General features: G+C 36.0%; 3 protein-coding genes and 2 pseudogenes across 4 annotated transcripts; 2 read left to right on the top strand and 3 right to left on the bottom strand.

Moving 5' to 3' along the window:
* Nucleotides 1–280: 280 nt before the first annotated feature.
* LOC18010272 (auxin response factor 1) lies at nucleotides 281–5,366 on the top strand. 2 transcript variants are annotated; one of them, XM_024149612.1, is made up of 16 exons: nucleotides 281–385; nucleotides 509–587; nucleotides 1,319–1,387; nucleotides 1,637–1,752; nucleotides 2,023–2,118; nucleotides 2,223–2,279; nucleotides 2,392–2,544; nucleotides 2,636–2,720; nucleotides 2,877–2,967; nucleotides 3,052–3,216; nucleotides 3,370–3,489; nucleotides 3,577–3,652; nucleotides 3,776–3,947; nucleotides 4,034–4,497; nucleotides 4,618–4,808; nucleotides 4,961–5,366. In XM_024149612.1, exons 3-16 carry the CDS (start codon nucleotides 1,339–1,341, stop codon nucleotides 5,127–5,129), a joined length of 2,004 nt encoding a protein of 667 aa, XP_024005380.1. In that variant the 5' UTR covers nucleotides 281–385; nucleotides 509–587; nucleotides 1,319–1,338; the 3' UTR covers nucleotides 5,130–5,366. The 2 variants fall into 2 exon arrangements, with proteins under 2 accessions (XP_024005380.1, XP_006392242.1); XM_006392180.2 differs by lacking the exon at nucleotides 509–587 and having other exon boundaries at nucleotides 291–385.
* On the bottom strand, nucleotides 5,343–11,542 carry LOC18010095 (DExH-box ATP-dependent RNA helicase DExH9). The gene is made up of 14 exons (XM_006392178.2): nucleotides 11,171–11,542; nucleotides 10,593–10,793; nucleotides 10,286–10,504; nucleotides 9,681–10,019; nucleotides 8,749–8,853; nucleotides 8,233–8,343; nucleotides 7,785–8,035; nucleotides 7,520–7,643; nucleotides 7,147–7,429; nucleotides 6,915–7,069; nucleotides 6,635–6,778; nucleotides 6,317–6,549; nucleotides 5,876–6,140; nucleotides 5,343–5,787 (listed from the first exon to the last, which is right to left on the bottom strand). The coding sequence occupies exons 1-14, from the start codon at nucleotides 11,432–11,434 to the stop codon at nucleotides 5,509–5,511; spliced, it is 2,973 nt and encodes a 990-aa protein (XP_006392240.1). The 5' UTR covers nucleotides 11,435–11,542; the 3' UTR covers nucleotides 5,343–5,508.
* A 560-nt stretch (nucleotides 11,543–12,102) lies between these two features.
* LOC18010258 lies at nucleotides 12,103–12,459 on the top strand. The gene has a single exon (XM_006392177.1). It carries the CDS (start codon nucleotides 12,103–12,105, stop codon nucleotides 12,457–12,459), a length of 357 nt encoding a protein of 118 aa, XP_006392239.1.
* A 1,409-nt stretch (nucleotides 12,460–13,868) lies between these two features.
* Nucleotides 13,869–16,331, bottom strand: LOC18010263 (annotated as a pseudogene).
* Nucleotides 16,332–18,579: 2,248 nt separating this feature from the next.
* LOC18010259 lies at nucleotides 18,580–21,739 on the bottom strand (annotated as a pseudogene).
* Between the last annotated feature and the right edge of the window lie 342 nt (nucleotides 21,740–22,081).

Genomic DNA, 22,081 nt, shown 5'->3' with positions numbered 1-22,081 from the left:
ACTACGAATCCAAAAGTTTGATAACATTCTTAAAAATCTCAAAAAGAAAATACAACACGATTTTTCAATTCACATAAGGTTGGAATTTCTAACAAAAAAGTTACCTATATACAAGTTTGTAAAATAATTGCAGGCTGATTAATCGGTTAGTTAACAATTAAAGCTCCCAAAATTCCGTTAAATCATATGCTCATTTTTGGTGAAAGTTCTCAATGAAGTCCCTTTTTCCAAAGTAAGGAGACTAGAAAGCAAGTCATGCTTGTGGTAGATAAACCCAAAGAGAGGAAAACAAAATAAATAAAATACTTTAAAGAAGAAGAGGAGGAAAAAAAAGAGGCAGCCATAGCCAAAGGGTTCGTGTCGGCTTCAACCAAACACTGACGGTGTATGTATACACCTTTACATACACGCTTTTATCTCGCATCTATTTTACAAATCTCCCTGTTTTTTTTTTTTCTCAATCACTTTGCATTATTTTGACACCAATTTCCACTTCTGTTTCCTCTAGATTCTGGGTTTTATTTGAACCCTAGCTCGCTTGGGTTTTGTTTGGATCGTTGGGTACTTGGAGATGTTTTGAAGTAAAGGTTCGATTTTGATTTCTGGGTTTTGCTTGTTGTTTAGTAAATGCTGAAAAAAGAGGAGACTTTCGAGGATCCATGGTCAGATTTGTGTTTTGTTTTTACCTGGATTTGATTCTTGGGGATAATATAGATCAAGAATCGATTCTTCGTTTCAAATCCCAATTTCAACTCTTTTTGCTGTTCCTGATCTTGTTTTTCCCTTTGAACATCGTTTACCCTTTTGCTTTCTTACTGGGTTTTCTCTTCGGTTTCGCAGAAATTTCGTCTGTAGCTTTTTGCTTCCTGCTCACAGATTTGATAATTTTAGATTTTGACTTAAAATCCTGCTATTGTTGACATGATTTGTAGTATACTGAAGTTAAAACTGACAGTTTTGTCTTGCAAAGTGTGGAATTAAGGTCTGAAATATTTTCTTGTCTTGTCTTGCTTTTGCTTTTTTTGGTTCTTTCTTTTACCCATTTGTTTGAGCGACCATAGGACCTCTCTTCAAATTGGGTAGTAAAATTTGAGAATCTGAGTCTTGTGGTGTGCTTTTGACACAATGTAGAACAAAGCAGTTGCATAAATGGCCCACATTTTTGTCAGTAAATTTAAGAAAGGGTTTAAATGTTGATACATAATGACATCTATCAGAGTTTTGTTTGTCTAAATTAGATGAGGATAGGTCCATCTTCTTTTCTCTTTCAGAAAGACAATTCATTCTTATAGTTTCTCTTTTACTTTTTTTTCCCCAGGTAAATTTTATCGAAATTAAATGGATTCTCAAATGGCAGCTAGCAATCACTCATCTGGAAAACCTGGAGGTTCGTGGAATATATTTGGTTATACCATTTTGTCAAGTGTATTTGCTATTTTGTACTGTGACTCCGCTTTCTACGGTTTGATGACTAACGAAGAAAGGGATAAAGGTTTTAAAACTTTGGTGATATTCTAAATCGAGTGGAGTTCGCTTATTGATTTTATTGCAACCCTTGCTTTGTTTTTGAGATACCATGTAACATCCTTTACCGTTCTTTGTTTCTTTGTGTTGACGTCAATCCATTTGTTTGTAGGTGTTTTAAGTGATGCTTTATATAGAGAGCTATGGCATGCTTGTGCTGGACCTCTTGTAACACTACCTCGTGAAGGAGAACGAGTTTATTATTTCCCTGAAGGTCACATGGAGCAGGTATTTTGGTTATTGGTTTGAATCACTTGACATTGTGATGTACCGTATCATGGTCATTTTCTAAAACCGTTAAATAGACTGTTCTTACTGTATGTCATATTGACACTCCAAACTACCTTGTTGATGCGGTCTAGTTTAAAATAAAATCACAAAACATGTCTTGTTGTATAGAAGAGATGAAATGTACTGCCTGTTTTGATTCCACATGATTAATCGATCATCTAATCTGACTGTCGCATTTATGCATTTAACTGATCACTGCCTATGCAGCTTGAGGCATCAATGCATCAAGGTTTGGAGCAACAGATGCCTTCCTTCAATCTGCCATCTAAGATTCTCTGTAAAGTGATCAATATCCAGCGCAGGGTAGGTTGAATTTCTTGATATATGATAGAATTTCTTGCGTTTTCTTCTTTTAATGTGTTGGCTAATAATGTTAAGCCTTGTTGTGCTTTACTTTGCAAGCTCAGGCGGAGTCCGAGACTGACGAAGTTTATGCGCAAATAACTTTATTACCAGAACTGGATGTAAGTTTATCATAAACCAAAAAAATAATGTTGGTTTGTTGTTTCATAAAATACGGTTTTGTATTTTCTTACTGTCCTTGATTTCCGTGGAACTATTGTGTTTGGACATCAGCAAAGTGAACCCATCAGCCCGGATGCCCCTGTTCAAGAACCTGAAAAGTGCACTGTACATTCATTTTGCAAGACACTAACTGCTTCAGACACAAGCACACATGGTGGATTCTCTGTACTACGGAGACACGCAGATGATTGTCTTCCACCTTTGGTCAGAATTGCTTCTGGTGTTCGTGTTGCTTTTTTTTTGAAACCAGTCCAACTTTTTTTTTTGTTGTAATACTTTGCTTTCTCTTCTCTAGGATATGTCCCAACAACCACCATGGCAAGAACTGGTTGCAACTGATTTGCACAACAACGAGTGGCATTTTAGGCACATTTTCCGAGGTTAACAGATTTGCTATCTTATTATGAATCTGTCTTTCAATTTCGGTACTTTTAACCCCAATGCCACTGCGACTTGTAACTTTTGGGGCTTTACATAAGGTTGCATTTAATATGATTGTTTTACGGCTATTAAATTTCAAGAGGTTGTGACTACAGGCCAACCAAGGCGCCATTTGTTAACAACTGGGTGGAGTGTTTTTGTTAGCTCGAAGAAACTAGTGGCTGGTGATGCTTTCATATTCTTAAGGCAAGTTCATCATAATTTCATTTGTCTGGAAATTATTTTCTGTTCTTAAACGTCTGAGCATGTGACACCATATTTGTCTTTCAGGGGTGAGAATGAAGAGCTCCGAGTTGGTGTTAGGCGACACATGAGACAACAGACTAATATCCCGTCCTCAGTCATTTCAAGTCATAGCATGCATATTGGGGTCCTTGCTACTGCTGCTCATGCCATCACAACAGGAACAATCTTCTCCGTCTTCTACAAGCCAAGGTCTTTCTTCTCTTACTTTAGTTTAATTGAGTCATTGTATTAAATTATCAGCCATTTTTTTTCGAACTATGCATCTATTTATGCCTTTCAGTTGATGTTGCTTGATTATATTTTTTGGCTGCAAATCCAGGCTGACATATCTTCTATTATCAGGACAAGTAGGTCAGAGTTTATTGTGAGTGTCAATAGGTATCTCGAAGCTAAGAACCAGAAACTATCTGTGGGCATGCGTTTCAAGATGAAATTCGAGGGTGAAGAAGCACCCGAGAAAAGGTATCACATCTAATAGCTCTTTTTCTTATTGCTGATAAAGCTGAATGCAATATAACTTTCTTTTTGTTTTTGGTTGTAACAATGCAGGTTCAGTGGCACAATAGTTGGTGTTCAAGAAAACAAGTCTTCGGTCTGGCATGATTCTGAATGGAGATCGCTGAAGGTTAGAATATTCTACTCTTATACTTTGCACTGAAGCAAGTTGTGGATTTGTATTTCTTTAGCTGAATGAATATAGTGATGCATCTTAATATGCTTGTTGCCAAACTTATAATGCTTGCTTCAGGTTCAATGGGACGAGCCCTCATCTGTATTCCGTCCTGAAAGAGTTTCACCATGGGAACTCGAGCCCCTAGTTGCAAATAGTACCCCTTCTTCACATCCTCAGCCTCCACCAAGGAACAAACGACCGAGACCTCCTGGTTTACCTTCACCAACCACCGGTCCACCGACACCTGGTATTCCGTGTTCTTTTTTCTTTTTATCTGTTCTTCCTTGTGGCAGCTTCAGCTCATTTTTTTAATGCTCTATTCTGCTACTCCAGATGGTGTGTGGAAATCCCCTGCAGACACTCCTTCCTTGGTGCCATTATTCTCTCCTCCTGCCAAGATTGCTACTTTTGGTCATGGTGGGAACAAATTACATGGTGGAGTATCCATAGGAGCAGCCTTTTGGCCCAGCCATGCAGAAAGTGCAACTGAATCCTTTGCTTCAGCGTTTAACAACGAATCTACTGAAAAGAAGCAATCTAATGGAAATGTCTGTAGACTTTTTGGGTTTGAGCTAGTTGAAAATGTTAATGTGGACGAGTGTTTCTCTGCTGCCTCTGTTTCCGGTGCTGTCGCCGTAGATCAACCTATTCCATCCAATGAGTTTGACTCTGGCCAGCAACCTGAGCCGTTAAATATCAACCAATTTGATATTCCCTCAGGGAGTGGTGATGCTGAGAAATCCTCTCTGAGGTCTCCTCCCGAATCTCAAAGTAGACAGATACGTAGCTGCACAAAGGTAATAATTAGCCTCTTGGATTCTTCGCTCTATCAAAACCAACTGTTTTTGGTCACAACTTCACTGTAACTGCGTCTTGCTTTGGACAATAAAAACAATGTTTTTGGCATTTTGATTTAGGTGCACATGCAAGGCAGTGCAGTAGGCAGAGCTGTTGATTTGACAAGGTCAGAGTGTTACGACGACCTGTTCAAGAAGCTAGAAGAGATGTTCGACATCAAGGGTGAACTCTTAGAATCTAACAAAAAATGGCATGTTGTTTACACTGATGATGAAGATGACATGATGATGGTTGGTGATGATCCATGGAAGTAAGTGCATTAGCGGTCTAAAACTCTTATTTATTTATTTTTAATCATTAGAGTGACATGTGAAAGTTTTACAAGTTGTAGAGCATCAGCTACTGTAATGTGTCCACTTTCTTTTATGTTGATGATCCTTGGTCTTCTGTTTTGTGATACAGTGAGTTCTGTGGGATGGTGAGAAAGATATTCATCTACACACCCGAGGAAGTGAGAAAACTTTCACCCAAGAACAAACTTACAGTCAATGTGAGGATCCAACCCAAAACTGATGCAGAGGAAAATGAGAACACAGAGGGCAGGTCATCATCTATGGCTGGATCAAGATGAGTATATCACTGTTTTAACGCATATGCCTCTAGTAGGAAAATTGGAAGCAGAAGCAAAAGATCGTAAGACAATTTAAATGTCTGTGTATAGCAATGAAATTTTATGTCTTCAGGTCTTATGAAGTCGCTTAGATGTAAGTGTTTTGGGGAATTGTGTAGCTTAGTAAGGAAAGTGTGGAAATTGAGATTCATCTCTTGCTCTACATCAAACCAATGGCCATGGTCAAAAATAAGATTATGATATTAAATTTCCACTTGCTTTTATAGCTCTTACTTCTTAGAATACATTTTAAAATGTTACGAAAAATGAATGAAGAAAGTACAAGAGTTTGTTTGCTTCTTTTGTTTCAATTTTGTTGCCAGAAAGAAGCAAGATGTCATCACAAGTAGAGAGAGGCTGCGAATACAATGTCTCTCTTGATCTTGGAAACAGCTTCTTCTAGTTTAGCTTCAAGCTGTGTTTCTCCAATGGATTTTGCAGCTACTATGAGCTGTTGCAGAACTTCCTCCATTCTCCTTATCGCTCTGATCAAGCTCCCTTCGAAAACACGAGCAATCTCCATGACCTCATAGAACTTCGACCCTTTTGCCCACGCATACACGGCCTCCATGATATCCGGTCTGAACGAATGCACAAACCTCTCCACATCGATTTGGACCTGTCACGAGATACAGTAGTTATGGACCCAAATCTTCAAATTTTCAGGTTTTTTTGGATGAGCAGGGAAAAAGAGCGTTAGTGAATACCTTGCAGTCAAGCTGAAGTTCAGCGACACGCCTCGCCGTGTCTTGTAACTGTATGAAGAGCAAGTCGAGTTCTTCTCTGGGTTTAGCAGCGTCAGGGAGTCTCTCTCGCCACACAAAGCAAGAGAGGAGAGAAACCAACTCCTCTACTTTTGCATCCTTGAAGACACCACTGAACATTAGCTCCGTTAATGTCAATTCTTCTGCGGTACTGATTTCACATGCAACCTTCCCCTTCAACTCCACGACATTATCGCTTGTGATGTATCTGTGTTAAAGCAGCATATCAATAAAAAACAAGTTACACAGTTACGAACAGAACAAACAACAGTATCACAGTCAGACAAGACTGAGGTAGAAAGTGTGGCTGACGTAGAAAATTGAGTTGTAATCATTAAGAATATTAGAAAGTATGCGAATGTGATAATTTTAGCAAATATTTACCCTAGCCTTCGTAAAACACGTTTTCTGGCCTTCAGTTCATCTTTAAACGCCAATGTTGTCGAGGATCGGACAGTTTTCTTAAGTGATTTGATCTTGGCTGTTAGTTCTTCCTTCATGTGTAAAACTTTTAGCTTCTCTGCTATGAGGGGAGATTTTGCAATTTTGTGTTTTTCAAACAGGTTTTCCAGAGCCTCCAGTCTACGAACTGTCTTTTTGTAAGAGCTGCTCCGAATCTAATGAGGTAAAAAGTTGTATTTATCTCTTGACACAAGTGAAAGAGAGCAAAAGCAGAAGAGTACTTGGGGAAAAACAACTTACCTTCATATCAACTTCAGGATCAAGGGGTATACCATCGGGATGTCTAGAAAGCAACTCAGAAACCTTCTTCAGAGCATTCTCTCGAGCTTCTACTGCTAAAAGATCTTTTGGTATATTCATGATTGCACTGCTTAAACTCTTAATCTATACATGATAATAAAGAAAAAACAATGAGATCATCAAGGGCATACAGATTCCAGGGGGATGAGCTTGCATCAAATTTTGTATAAAGGACTATGAAGACAAGAATATAAAGAATAAGCGGAGCAGCCAGTTTTACCTGAGATAAAGGAACAGAGACCACAGTAGGTTCACCACGCTCCTTAAATGGCACGGCCTTAATTTTCTTTTTGCCAACGCCATTTTTGCTGACCATACATCTAGTCAGTACATCTACTGTGTAGTTTGCATCTTCTGGTCTTCTATTGTCATCATCTGGAAAAATTGCTCATGTCAAGATGGACTCATCAGTCTTTAAAGGGATTAATAACATCAAATTTATGAATTCTAACCTTCAGATGTGCTTTTGACTTTGCTAAATTTCATTATCACTCCCCACGCATCCTGGTTTTCAATGCTGAATGATTGTGGCTCTCCATCATCATTTGTGCAATCGAGACAAACAGCTCTGTTTGGCAGCAAAAAGGGTAAGCAGTACTTCGGAGAGAACACGATTTCACGTATATCTTTCTTCAGACTCTTATATTGCAAAATCAGGTTATAGTAATTTTTTAAGCTTTCTTCTTCTTCAATCACCATAGAGTCTCTCTCTTCTTCCAGTGATTTTATTTGCTTCTGCATAGGCCAGAGCAAAATCACGTCATTTACATAAAGTGTCAATAATATACTCAAAATATCTAACATTTACTCATTTTGCAACTGCACCTGAAGATCAGGTATAGCACGGTCAGCTTGAAACTGAAAGAAAGAGTTGCGGAGAAGATTCTCAGGATCACCTTCTTCACATCGCAACTGATTTAGAAGCATGTTATAGCTCAAATGGAAGGCACTGATGAAAAAAAAAGTATACAATACAGTCTAGGTCATTTATTTTGCCAAGAAGTCTAAAAGAACAAATATCAATATTAATCAGGTTTATAATTTTCTACCCAGTAGATTTAACATATACACCCAATACTTAACAATGTACCTGTTCAAAGAATCAGCACTTCCTTTGAGCATTGATTTAGCAACAGCGGGTTCCATCTTCTCATCAACCATGAGGATGCATATACCTCGTTTGTCAATACCTCGACGTCCAGCACGACCACTCATCTGAATGTACTCTCCACTAGATAGCCACCGAAACTTGTCTCCATCAAATTTGCGTACATTTGTAAACACAACCGTCTTTGCCGGCATGTTCAATCCAATACTAAATGTCTCTGTTGCAAACAAACACTAAAAGAAGATACTTCAAAATTAAATGGCAATGAAAACGTGAGAAAGACTAAAAAAACAATCCTAAAGGGGAAAACTTATAACGAAGTGATGCATGGCAAGAGTGTAAAAGAAAACATCATAATATTACATACCAAACAGATCTAGAAGGTGCACGAGTTAAAAAAATCTTAATGTAGCTCCACGCTTTTACCTACCTTAATCAGACCTTCTTGAAATAATATCTCAATTACTTCTTTCAAAATTGGAAGGAGACCCGAATGATGAACGCCTATACCACGTTTTAAGATGGGTAAAATATTTGACACCTGCAGCATATGAAGCCAGGAACCACATAAATTTTCCAGCATAAAAAATATATACAACAAAACAGGGACCAAAAGACCTTTTATCGAACATCAGGAGTAAGATGTTAGTGACAAGTACAATATATAGAGGACGGCTACAAGGCAGCAAGTATGTAAAAAAGATTTGACATAAAAATGGTGATGAGGTTAGTGGGAAATCCGTTACTAGTATGCCAATAATACTAGCTATTGCTTACAGAGATGTACACAGGATCATCCTAGCCCACAGACAACCTCACAGCATTAAACCATAACTTTTATATTTCACGAAAGCGTGGAGGAGGAAAGTATTCATAAAGATATAGGAAAAACAGTGCAATATACAAACTCTCAGGCATCTTAGGAAGAGCTTTAATGAATGCTTGCCTGAGGTAGCTTCTTATCATCATCTGAAAGCATATCAATTGCACTCGTAAAGATTGTGTCCACAATATCTTTCTCATCGTCGCTGTTTAAATCCATCTTAGACATCTGTGAAACAAAAAGAGGCATTACAATTACGTTTTAGACAGTACGAGCCACGATAAGCAGACAATGAACTTCAGGTTTTACAATACACATAAACCAAGACACCGCAAGGTGCAGGTTAGCACACTAGAGGAATCAATAAAACAATTATTGAACTGTCTATACAAATAAACTGTACTCAAAAATAAAATGAAAAGAACCGCTGGTCCAATGTAACAACATACTGTTAAGATTGAGAACGAAGTAACTCTTTTTAATTCACTAGCGGAAACAGTATATTACAGACAAGTTTTAAAAGTGAGGATTTCTCTTGCGACCCAGCTCTTACAACCGCTTTCAAGATACTCCAGAGTACTCACCTAAATTGCTAGCACCTTTATTTATCCTCTGCAAGACTAAACAACTCTAGCAAGAAGGTTCTGCTGAAGCAAAAACCCTTACTCGAAAGAGTTTGCTAGTTTCTGAATCGATTAAACACACATGAACACATACAATAACCAATATAGGTACCACGTCTACACATAAGACTCCTGGACCTTATCACAGTAACTCCAACCCAGATCATTTTTAAGGGAAATAAGACTGATCCCATGCACAATAAAAATAAGAAGAAAAAAAAACGAAGGTTTTGGGACAAATTTTCTTATTTCAGCAGAAACAAATTCAGACTCCTGTTTGGCTATAGATACAAACAAAAGAACATCCGCCAAATGAGATGACCAAGGAAGGACTTCATAACCAACTAAATTTGCTCTCCTTTTCACATATAGAAATTGTTGGTAACTTCTACATTCACTTGCGCCAGACAAACGGAAGAGGAGGAAACTAACCTGCATAGCAAGCGCCTCGCATTCCTTTTTGCTGAAACTGAACAAAATCACGGGATCATATTGCCGCTGAATTATCATTTTCACCAATTTGAAGATATCACTTTCTTCACCAAGTTTTCCAACAACTAATCCCTTTTGAGATTTTCCATTCTCTTTTTTCTTGTCAGCATCACTAGCAGGAACCAACGCGTTAAGAGATTTCTGGAAGCTATCCTCGTGAAATTTAGCCTTTTCATCCACAACCAAGTAAAGCCCATTACCTCCAGCAGGAAAGACATAATGCTGAAGCGGAGTTGGCCGATAATCAGTATAAACAATGTGGCATGGTTGTTTGTGAACCTGCAAGACCAACCCTAAAATCAAATCTCCAGAGCAACCAAACCAAATAAAATTTCAATTTCTTTTCATTTGAACAGGCTGTGTATTATGTCAAGTCACAGAAACACCACCATTAATATTACAGTTAACACTGCATTCCGCCAAGACAAGTTTGTGAAATAAGAATGACAAGTTGATATGAGAATGTAGATAAAAACGGTATATAACGTATCAATCCATTCACACAAGACTACAAGAGAGGTAGAAGGGTTAGCAAGAGCGAACACCTTTGCAACCCAATCAGCAAACTCCTTGGCATTGGGCACAGTTGCAGAAAGAAACACAAAACGAGAATTCTTTGGAGCCATTACAATACTTTCTTCCCAAACCACACCTCTTTCGCTATCACGCATGTAATGCACCTCGTCAAAAATAATCCAGGCAACCTCCCGCATAATCTCTGATCCTTTATACTGCATGCTACGCAAGATCTCTGTGGTCATGACCTGGAACAATAAAACAGATAACTAAGAACAAATAGCAAGTAAAGAAATTTCTAAGACGGCGTCGAAACACATATGTAAATACACTTACCAGGCAAGAGGCATTAGGATCAATTGTCACATCCCCAGTCATCAAACCAACGTCAGAAAACTCTTCTTTGAAATCTCTGTACTTTTGATTGCTGAGTGCCTTTATAGGAGACGTATAAACAACTCTCTGCTTTTCCCTCAAAGACATAGCAATGGCATACGATGCCACAACTGTTTTACCAGCAGATGTATGTGCTGAAACCTGAACATTAACCATACACTTCAGTTTATTTTCCCTTCTATTTTCAACTGAATTACACTATAGACAACGCCGAGATCATAATTTCTGATTCTACAATAGACAATCACTGTATATTTCACAGCTTGAATCAATCAAGTGACAGAAACCAAAGAAGTAACAGCGTTTACACAAGACTACAAATTCAGTAAAAGAGTGCGACTGATTGAGTAACCAAATCAATCACACAAGACTACAAATACAGTAACCAAAATCAAACTTGATGAGAATCATTGGAAGTGAAAAAAATCCAATCTTTCGAAACCTAAGATATCTATACACGGTTTTACAACATAATGACCGGAAAAGCTTGAAGCTTTGAAATCGATTTTCCAGCTTACCATTACTGATTCGCCATTATCGAGACACTTGATAGCTTCGGACTGAAAAGAGTCTAGTGTAAAAGGGAATTCTTTGGCCGGTGGTTTGTTATCTCCTTGAGCGGAGGGAGCAAGAGGAACGTAATTTTCAGGGAAAGAGACATCGTGAACGCAACCCACGAGCTCTTCGTTGATGATCTGAGTGGAATCTTCCTCTTTATGAACCTTCTGAGGCGGAGCAAAATCAGAAGAATCATCCTGCGATTTTCTCTTCACTGAGCCCATGATTAATGGGTCTGTATAGTTTTTGTCTCCGGCGAGTGCTATTGGTCTGGTTCCAAAGGAAGATAGAAACGCCGTCGAGGACTTAGCGGCGAACAACGGTGAGTATTGAGATTAGAAGGTGTAATAAGAAAGTGGCGATAAGGGTATTTTTGGAAATGCGAGATAACTTCTTTTCTCCAGTCGTCAAAACCCTAACTCATATGGACTTCAAGGTTTATCGAATGAATCAACTTCAAGGTTTGTGTTATCTCACACGTGGACAAAACGCTAACGCGATTTCAGTCGCCATTGCTATTTCAAACACAATCGCTAATACACATATGCAAATCGCATTCCCACATTTCACCAAAAAAAACATCCTCCTCGATGTGTGATAAATGGGCCATGATTGTTAGTTGAATGGGCTTTTAGACTTGGCCCTCAAGCTATCATGTATTTGTTGAGCAGAACAGAAAAGTTAAAAAGGAAACTTTGTGGTCGATGATCTCGTACAATTAAGGAAATCAACGGTCATATTTTTATCTCCCCAACCCAAAATCAAACGTTAATCCTTTTTCTTACTATTTCCTTTTTCCGAAACCCAATTCCATCTAAAAACCCAACTCTGTTACTTCCTCTCACTAGTTCTTCAGTATCTCTTCTCTGTGTTGTTCTTTTTCTCAAAAGCGATGGCTTTTTCGGAGGATTTTCCGCCAGAAATCAGGAAAGATGTGAAGAGAAGAAGCAGAAAAAGACGAATGGCAAAAAAGAAAGACCTTGAAGAGCTAATTAGCGTCGCTACAAGAGCCGCTCATGTTGCAAGAGACAAAGGATTCTACATCGCCTCTCCTGAAGCCATACAATGCGTTGAAGTTCTCAGAATCATTCGAAGCTTGCCTCTTACTCCTCGTCTTATTACCAAAACTGACGCCTTTCGCGCTCTTCAGTTCCTCGCCAAGAATGGTAACCCTAAAATCCGGTCTGAGTCGAAATCCGTTGTAAATCACTGGAAGCGCATTTTTGCAAACGAAATCAATTACAGTTGAGGAGATTCTAAAAGGGTTTTGCTTGGACAACGTGATGAAGATTTCAACATCGATTGGATAGTATAAAGTATAGGGTTCTGAAAAGATTTAACAAATTTGTAACGAATTTCGTATGAATCGCAAAGTATTAGGTCTTTTTCATGTTGTTTAGTTCGAAGTTTGCCATGTTTGAGTCAACAATTGTACAAGAACCAAATTCATCGTTACTGAAAAGTCTAAATCAAAGTTGACTGATTGATGGCATAGAATTTGCTAATAATGCTTTGAATTGAGAGAATAATGGAATAAATAGAGATGATTATTTTAACATGGGTTTCAAAACATAAAGATAAGTTTTTGTCTCTCGTGCCTCAGCTTGGATGTTTTGTGTGACAATTTTCTTCAAATTGCTCGGATAACACATCAGCTATGTTTCTTTGTTTATGAAATGTTTTAGGTTTATATGTCTAGGTAATAATTAGAGGATGTGCTACTCTATCAATAGGAAGGTATAAAATTATGCTCAATTATTGTTGCAGAGCTTCTCAATGTCACCCCACGACTATAAAAAAAACATACATGAATTGCATTAATAAAGATTACAGTGAGTCAAATAAATTATAGACACAACATAAAGACGAACCAGTATCTTATTATAACAATGGCTGGCAGCTGGCTGGCTGCCCAAGATATTATGGGATAAGAAAAATGAGAAAAACCAGAAGGTCCAGAACCAACAAATGTATTATGGTAGTTAATTACTACTCGAACACAAGCCAAAAGGCTTATTGAGAACCAAAACACATCAAGATAACAGCCAAAGAGATTATTATGCTTTAAGAATATATACTCTCAAGTCTCAACCCAATAAAGACGATATTTACTTCAGAGGTAATTAAACTGAGAACACCAAGAGATAATAGCAGACCAGTCCACAGAACGCTGGTAGTTAATCTCAACAAGAGGAATGTGTCAGACTTTGTAGTAATCTTCTCCTCCTCTGGACAATTTCTCCTTCCATTCTCTCTTACTTTCCATTAAGAGAATGTACAATTCTTTTAAGAAAATGATGAATCGCAGCCCATCAGGAAGCTCCTTTAACTTCTTACAGTTAGTAATCTCCAGAGTAAGGGGCATGGAGCCTTCTTCTACTATCCACTCTTCCCACTCATTTAATGCAAATAACCATAGCTTTTGCAATTGAGTAAAACTCCCGCCAGAGCAAACCATTTTCCTCCTACAATAAGATTGACACTTTAAATCAACCTCTTTCAAGTGCAGCAGCTTCCCTAGGATCGGCATCGGATCCTCTTTCAGACAACAATTTTGTAGAGTTATGGTTGTAAGGTGAGAAGGCAAGTGTTGCACATCAAGTAACCTTGGCATATATAAACGCCACTTTTGTTCTCTTAGATTAAAGCAGCCGAAAAAAAAATCTTCCTACATCATTAATGGGAACATACCCATTAGAATAATCTATAGTAAGATTTTTCAAGTGGTTCAATTCACTTAGAGATGAAGACAGAATTTCCATACTACAACCTTCACTGCTGTTATAGATAGAGAGGTCTCTGGTCGAGCCATACCTTGGAGATCCGTCACACTCCCATGTTGTGGTGAGAATTTCTCCAACGTTTCCAGGTTGACTAGATTACCCAGTTTCAACTTTGTCTTATCATGTATACACGAAGGCAATGGCAAAGCAAGGAATGTCAATTCTCGCATCTCCTCAAAGACATTGGGCACATAAACTGGAGATGACGCAGTTACATTTAAATTCAAATAGAGCAGCAGTTTCAGATTCCACGTAGAAGAAGGTAAATGAGATACATGTGCCTCATATAAACTCAGATATCTCAAGTGGATGAGGTTCCCAATGCTAGACGGTAACTTCGTGTCTCCAACCCCAAACCTCACACCAGAGAGATCTAAAACCCTCATCAATTGTCGCTGGCTAGACTGTAGCCAACCAATGCTTAAAGTTATGCTTATCAGAGCTTCATTCTTGTTTGTGATAAACATGAGAGATCTAAGTTTTGGATTCTTCATCTCCCCCATTGGACGAAATAATTCAGCATCAGGCCGATATATGGCGAGCCTGCGAGACTTAGCTTCTGCAGTTGATGTGTCGTGAACAATTTGTAGGAAATTCTCTTCTTCAGCTTTAAGTAGACAAACTTCTCTCATCATGTCATGCAACTGGCATGTTTCAAATCTTGAAGTATGTGCATCTCTTTCAGAAATAACCATGTTTCTCTTCACCATTTCTTCTATGTATCCATCTGCAATATCTCGAATGCTCGCTCCATTGTAATACATACGCTTCGGTATTTCTTCTGCCGCCCAGTAATAGGACAATTTATCGACATCTATTGCATGATCTTCTGAAAAATGAGTCAGGTAGAGGAAGCAGTGCTTCAAATAAATAGGCAGCTCTTCAAAGCTCAGATGCAAAACATGGTAAACAGAACTGATATTTCTGCCGTTGAAGCTATTCCCTCCAACAAGAAAAGCTCCAATATTATCATGTACCCTTTTCCACTCTTGCAATGTGTATTGCGATGCTAACAACCCTCCTAACACCTTAATAGCCAACGGTAGACTTCCACAATGTTTGATCATCTGCTTACCCGTCTCTTCCATTTCTTTGTTGACCTTATATTCTACACAGAATCATCAAGTATATTATCATCCATCAAGATATTTAAGATTATTCTTGTGTGGAAAAAAAAACCTCATAAGTGGTTCTGGAAAGCTTAGGTGTCGTATCTTTTCTAAAAATGCTATCATTCGAAACAGCGTCCAACTTTCTTCAGGGGTTAGGCTTGCTGGTTTAAAAATGATACATGTTGGATCTGCATGTAATGCCACTCCCTTATTGCGAGAAGTAAGAACTACCTTCCAACCTGAAATACAAAACATAGCTTTTTGTGACCAATTCTTCGTGTGCATTTTTGTGATCAAATCGTTAAATCTAAACATGGACTGCTCTAATGTATGCAATAAAAGGAGGTTCACCTTTTTTGGGTGGAAACACAGGTTTTACTCTGTCCCAATAATTTCCACATATCATCGAGGATAATTAAAGAATTTCTTGTTTCCAACAACAGAAAGAGATTATCTTGGAGCTGGTCTTCAGTCATGTTTGACACTTTATCCTCATCAAATTCTGAACCAAGCCTTTGCAAGATCGTTCCCCACACATATTTCCGTGTAAACTGTTGTGAAACACACACCCACACAACTCCGTCAAAATGTTTTCTTACCATCTCGTGATTAAACACTTGTCGAGCCAGAGTAGTTTTACCAATACCACCCATCCCACATATAGAAACCACTTGAATGATCTCTTCCTCTACCAAATAGCCAACCAGTTTCTTCACGTTTTCCTCCAAACCCACGAAATTGCTTTCGTTGTTGCTGGAGAAAGTGTGTCTCATCTCCCTTTGTCTTTCTTGTAGAGGATGTGAAAACTCGCCCCCTTCGACAATCATCTGCTGCACCCCAAAACTCTGTATGTCGTCGCGGATCACTTTGGAGATCCTCTTACTTATGCCTTTCAATTCTGAAGCAATTTCCCTGCGGTCAACTGTAATGAAAGAAAGTCTTCTCATGTGCTTCTTGATGCCGCTTGTTTTTCTGACCTCTTCCTTGAGAATAAATGTTTCCACTATATCCTCTGCATCAAAAACAATTTCTTTGATCTCTTCCACACAGTTCTTCACCAACGAACTTGCATCTTTCTTAGCATCTGCATTTTTCAAGGACTTAAGCAAGTTTAGATCACTTTTGAGTTCAGTGAGTTGCTTATCTAGTTCCTTAAATCGATCTGTTTTTCGGACAAGGAGGCTCCAAAGCTTCTCGACTCCAAAAGACAAAAGTGTCTCAGCCATAAGTCTCCTCCTAAACCAAGAAATGAAAATAGTAGTTAATAATCACTAGAGGAGGAGGGTCCATGAGTTAATAATGTGAAAGAATATTGTCCACATCGGAAGTTGGAAAGAAAACTAAAACAGAAAACGAAAAAGATGAACAGAAAACGAAAAAAGAGCAAAAAACAGAAGATTGAAGCATTATCTTGCAGAGAAAACTAAAACAGAAAACGAAAAAGATGAACAAAATCACCTCTCTTGAAATCGCTTTTCGTCCAACCGATTTGTAGGGAAAAAAAAGATTCGATGAATTTTGAACGTGTTTGGTTTGAACTCTGTCCGGTAAATATCTACTCAAAGAGTTGCCTCCAAGTCAACATTATACGACAACCAGCTGTAGCGAACATGATGCGTGATAAGATTTGTACAACACTCATGTGACCAATTACACAAAAATTGCATGAAAGTGGTATAAAGGGTGATGGTGCAATTAAATGTTGCATACACAATTTTTAGCAATTAAAATATGCATCGTGGTTGTACAAACTACAAAGTTTTAACTTTTAATGAGTGTTTTTAATTTATCAATAAAGCAAACTCGAAATATGCATGAGCTTGATAAGGTATTACGGATGGGTAAGAGTGGGTTGTTTAAACCTAAATCGTTTATCCAAAGGATGCATCATTAGAGTGAGAATATCAACACAAGCTGTGTTTTTGTGCTGATCCGACTGAGTAAAGGGACCATATTTTCTTCTCTTGTTCTTTCACGACACAAGTATGGGAAATGTTAGTTGAGAGATTGCTTATGGACATGTGAGTGACTAGGAAAGGATAAAGGCGCTGCTTATCGAACCATCTTGAGATCATACGATCGACATTTCCTTGTAAGTTACTTTTCAAATATCGGTGCACACAATTTGGAGACAAAGAAACAGTAGACGTCATGAAGATTCTCGGCTCGTCAAGATCATGATCGATTGATTGACGAGAACATTAGAAATCAACTTTGTTTGATTAGTGAAAGTTGAGATAATAGATACGAAGATGGCTTGTGAGTTTGGTTCCAAGAAGATAGGAATTAAAAAGACTTTCTCTTTACTTAAACTTCCAAAAAAAATGGAAAAATTGTAAAAACAGTTTGTTTTTTTTTCTTTGAATATAATTTCACATTAGAAAAAAAATCAAGTAATCTGAATAAACCAAAATGGCCGGCTTAGCAGAAATACTAGACTTACTAGTTATCTAGTATATAAAAAAGATGAAAGGACCTTTTCAATTATTGACATATATCATCATTTAATAGCAAATAAAAAAATTCATATGTACACAACTGATAATACATATAAAACTTGTTAAATTTGAATTTGACTATGTTAAAATTATTGAATCATAAGAATAAAATAAATGAAATTCAAATTTGATTTATAAACATCATATTAACAAGATAGTTTATATCAATGCAATTGAAAAAAAATAACGAAGCCAAAAATAAAAACAATTGATTGATAAAGTTTTAAACAACCCAAGAAGAAACATAAGAACTAAAAAAATAAAAATAACAAAAGAACATTGAATAAATAATTGAAGAGATATTATCAAAAGTACTGAAAATAAAAACAGAGAAAAAAATACAGAAAAAGGAAATGGAACCTGAATTATATGTAAAAACAAAAACTGAAATACTAAATTGACGAAGTTGAAAATTTTTGCAAAATCAAAATTTTTGCAAAGTTAAAAAAAAATAGATTGAAGAGATACTAGAAAAAAAAGAAAACACAACAGAAATCGATAGTTAAATTAAAAAATTAAAATATACTTATTTACGACACAAAATAAAACAAAATTTACATATATCACAAGTTTTCTCCTAATATTATTTAATTCTTGAATTTAAAAATTAAAAAATTATATGAGCTGTAACAAATATGTTAAATCTCAATAATCATATTTTATGATTGAAATTTAAACAAAACTTTAAATACAACTAGCGCAGTATTTTATAATATTAAATACATGTTTATTAAAGAAATACCGTATATCTGTGGGGAGAGAAAAAGGAAACACACATTAAATTATTAAACCAACAAATGACACAACATAAAAACAAGAGTATCACAAATTTATAACATTAAAAACCATAATCATTCTGAAAATAAAATCAAAACACAACCATAGAGAAAATGAGAACAAGAAAACAACATCAACAAAAAGCACATGAGAATAAAATACTTTTTCTTATTTCTTATAATGTGAACGTTTTCGAACCCTAACGAAACCATACATTATTGGTAGCATTTGGACTAGTAAACGGGAATGATATTGCTTGAGCTGACAATAGTTGGAACTTTAGAGGAATCACTTGGGATTTGTTGTTGTTGGTGGTGGTTGCGGTGGTTATCATCTATGAATGGAAAACTCATATGCTTAACCCCATAAGTTATTTGCTCAGGATGAATCATTATCTCCATAAACAAATGTTTTTGGTTCTGATTATGATTTTGATTCAGATTTCGAGTTTGCTCATAGAATTCAACATGTGGAGCAGATGACGATATTGTTGCTGATGATGCTGCTGCTGAAAAGGATTAAAGAAAGCTGCAGTAGCAGCGAATGAGGAGGAAGAACCCACCTCATGAATAGCAGTAGTTGGAACAGTTGTAGTGGTTGCAATCGCAGCCGCATTTCCTATCTCTATACCAGTATTCCCCAAAATCTCGATCATGCGATTAATATCTTTAAGATATTGTTCAATCAGATAACCTAAATTATTAAGATCCATAGTATTGACATGAAACATCCCTGTGTTTCCGAGCAAATACTGGAAAATGACTTTAGTTATCTCCATCTCCCTGTTGTTCTTCTTCTGATTCTTCAAATGCTCGAACGTTTTGGCAATCCTTTGCTTGAGAAATAATTCTTGGTCCACCATTTTCTTGTGTTGGTCCATCTTTGGTAATGTCTGAAAATCTGAAACTACCATTTGCACACAAGAATTTGATGGCCACACTTCAGGATTGGAATATGGACTATAGATGATAGCACATGCAGTGATACCACAGAGAGTTGAGACCTCGTTCACTTTCTTTAATAAACCTTTCTTTCTTTTCTTAAAAGTTGTTTTCCTCGACGAGTCATTTGCAATGAATGCAAGCTTCACTTTTTTCTCATCATAATGGATTTTTTTCTCTCTCTATTTTTATCTATTCATTTGTTTGTGTGTTGTGTATCAACATCGTGAATGACTTGTGTTATATAGTGATAAAAAGATATGAAGATATATCTCTTTTAATTAGAAATCTTATTATTTTATTTATAATTAGTCAGAAAATATAAAAATATTAATTACAACCAACAAAACTAGTAAAAAATCTCCTTTATTATTTCAATATCTTACTCACTTAGAAACAGTAACCAGATCACAGTAGTAAAAAATCTATGGTTATTGCAAAATTTGAGAAAATTTATTTGGTTTTTAGTAGTTCAAAGTTTCTTCTCTTACATTTCTATAATTATTTTTTCTTATTTGAAAATTTAAATGTGGATTTTTTTTAACTTTTAAAGTAACCAAAAACTAGAGCACTGTACAGATAATTCTCTAAAAGTCGTAGTTATAAATCTTGTTCTTTTATAACTATATATTAAGCCTAAGTTCGAAACTTACAATACTTTTTTTATATCTTTTAACAAAAAAAAAAGAAAAAATTTACAATACTCACTGTAAAATATAGTTTTTTCATAACTTAACATTTAGAGTTTAAAAATATAAAACTAGTTGATGTTTCTTAAATGATAAAAAATATATAATTTAGGGTGGAGTATTTAAAAATAAATGAGAAATAAGAAGATAGAAAACTATTTTGTGACCAATTTGTGTTGTCATTATAAGATAATCACACTTAGTAAGAAATCCGACTATATCAAAAATCAAAATTTTAATCAAATGAAATATAATTTTAAAATAAAAAAACAACCAAATGATTTATATATGTGTTTAAATATATTGCATAGTCAAATTAGTTTTTTGATGTATCATTAAAAAAAAAACTACAAAAATTTATAATAGTAAAATATGACTAAAAATATTTTTGTGTATTTCATATGTTTAATTGGAATTCAAGTAGATAAAATTATATATAAACCATATATGTACATTTTTAAATGTGAAGTTAATCAAATTATAAATAATGTGGAAACATGTTACTGGATCAAAAAATTTGTTGTATAACTTTTAGTATTAAAGAATTAGAAAGGAAAATGCGTTTAAGGAAAGAGATTGGTAGATCATGAATCATGAACATAATGTATTGCATTTTTAAAGGTTGATTCAAGATTTTATCAATTGATTGATAGATATATGTATTTTTTATTACTAATAAGAAATATAATATAATAAAATCTATTAAATATTATATACTTTTGGGAGATATTATTTTCTATTATCAACTTTTTTTATAGAAAATCTCGAATTATAAATGTAATATTACATTTAGAAGGCAGATTTTAGATTTGGTCAGTTTAAATAGAGATACATGTATTTTATGTATTGCTAGAAACAATTTAAGTCCAGCATTTATTCTCACTATTCAATAACTGTTTTTTGGAAAAATAAAGTTTCATATATGTTGTAAATATATTTCGATAATGAATATCTTCAAAATAAAAATACGTATTTGTTGTGTACACAGTACACCTGATGATTTCGAGTGTAAGAATTATTCATCTTTCACTAGAACCAAGAAAGATGAGCCTCGGTAAACAATTAAGCAAGAACACTACAAGAAATATATATATGGGCATTGATAGCACATTATAATTGGCGAAATCATTTGCGATTGAGTAGATTCACGAAATCCTTTGCTTTTGTAAACTGATTGTGTTATTTTTATACTCTGAAATCATTTGTGTTTGAGTAGATTCATGAAATCATTTGCTTTTGTAAACTGATTGTGTTATTTTTATACTCTGAATTTTTGAGTAGATTCACGAATGTGTATACTCATTGTGTTATTTTTTCAAGTGTTTGTGACAGGTTATATATACACATCTAACAAGCTACATATTTTTCCCATCATACGGCAGGTTAGTTCTATAACTCAGATGTTTATTGTCATTTTTTCTTGTTTATGCGTGATGTGTTTGTTATTAGATTACATTGACTGCTGTTGCTTCTTTCTCGTGGTTACATTCTAATTGGTTATAAAGAGATTGATTTGGTCTGAAAGTTGTATGAGTATGAATTGTTGTTCTAACGGTTTTTATTAAGGTGAGATCATATAATGTTGGACAAGACATGGGTGCATCTTTGTAGACTAGATCCTGCTTATGAAAGAGGTGCATGGATTTTTATCCGGGCTGTGGCTGCTGGTAAAGGAGAGAATCAGTAGATAATCTGCCTTTACAATGACTGTCACAATGTAGATCGTCATTCATGCAGTGATGTAGTTGATCATCTTGTGATAAAGGGTATGGATGAGGTTTACAAGAGGCGTAAGGACTGGTACCATCATGGAGAAGTTTGCTCAGTTTCTGAAGGTGAAAGGAAAGTAAATCAGTGTCATGAAGAGATTGCTGGGTTATACAGAGCTGCTCAGTATGTAGATCATGATATGGCTGCTGCGGCTGACTTGTGCGAGATTGTAGAGGGAGAGGACAAGGAAGAAAATGCGTTTCTGGCAAAGTTAGCAGATTTGGAAACCCCATTATATCCAAACTGTGCAACCCATTGCAAGCTATCAGCTATTGTCACATTCCAACAGCGATTAATGATC

The sequence above is a fragment of the Eutrema salsugineum genome, unplaced genomic scaffold (genome assembly GCF_000478725.1).
Source record: "Eutrema salsugineum unplaced genomic scaffold, Eutsalg1_0 scaffold_8, whole genome shotgun sequence".
NCBI classification, from domain to species: domain Eukaryota; kingdom Viridiplantae; phylum Streptophyta; class Magnoliopsida; order Brassicales; family Brassicaceae; genus Eutrema; species Eutrema salsugineum.
Note: the sequence above shows the minus strand (reverse complement) of the source record. Positions and strands in the feature narration are given on the sequence as shown.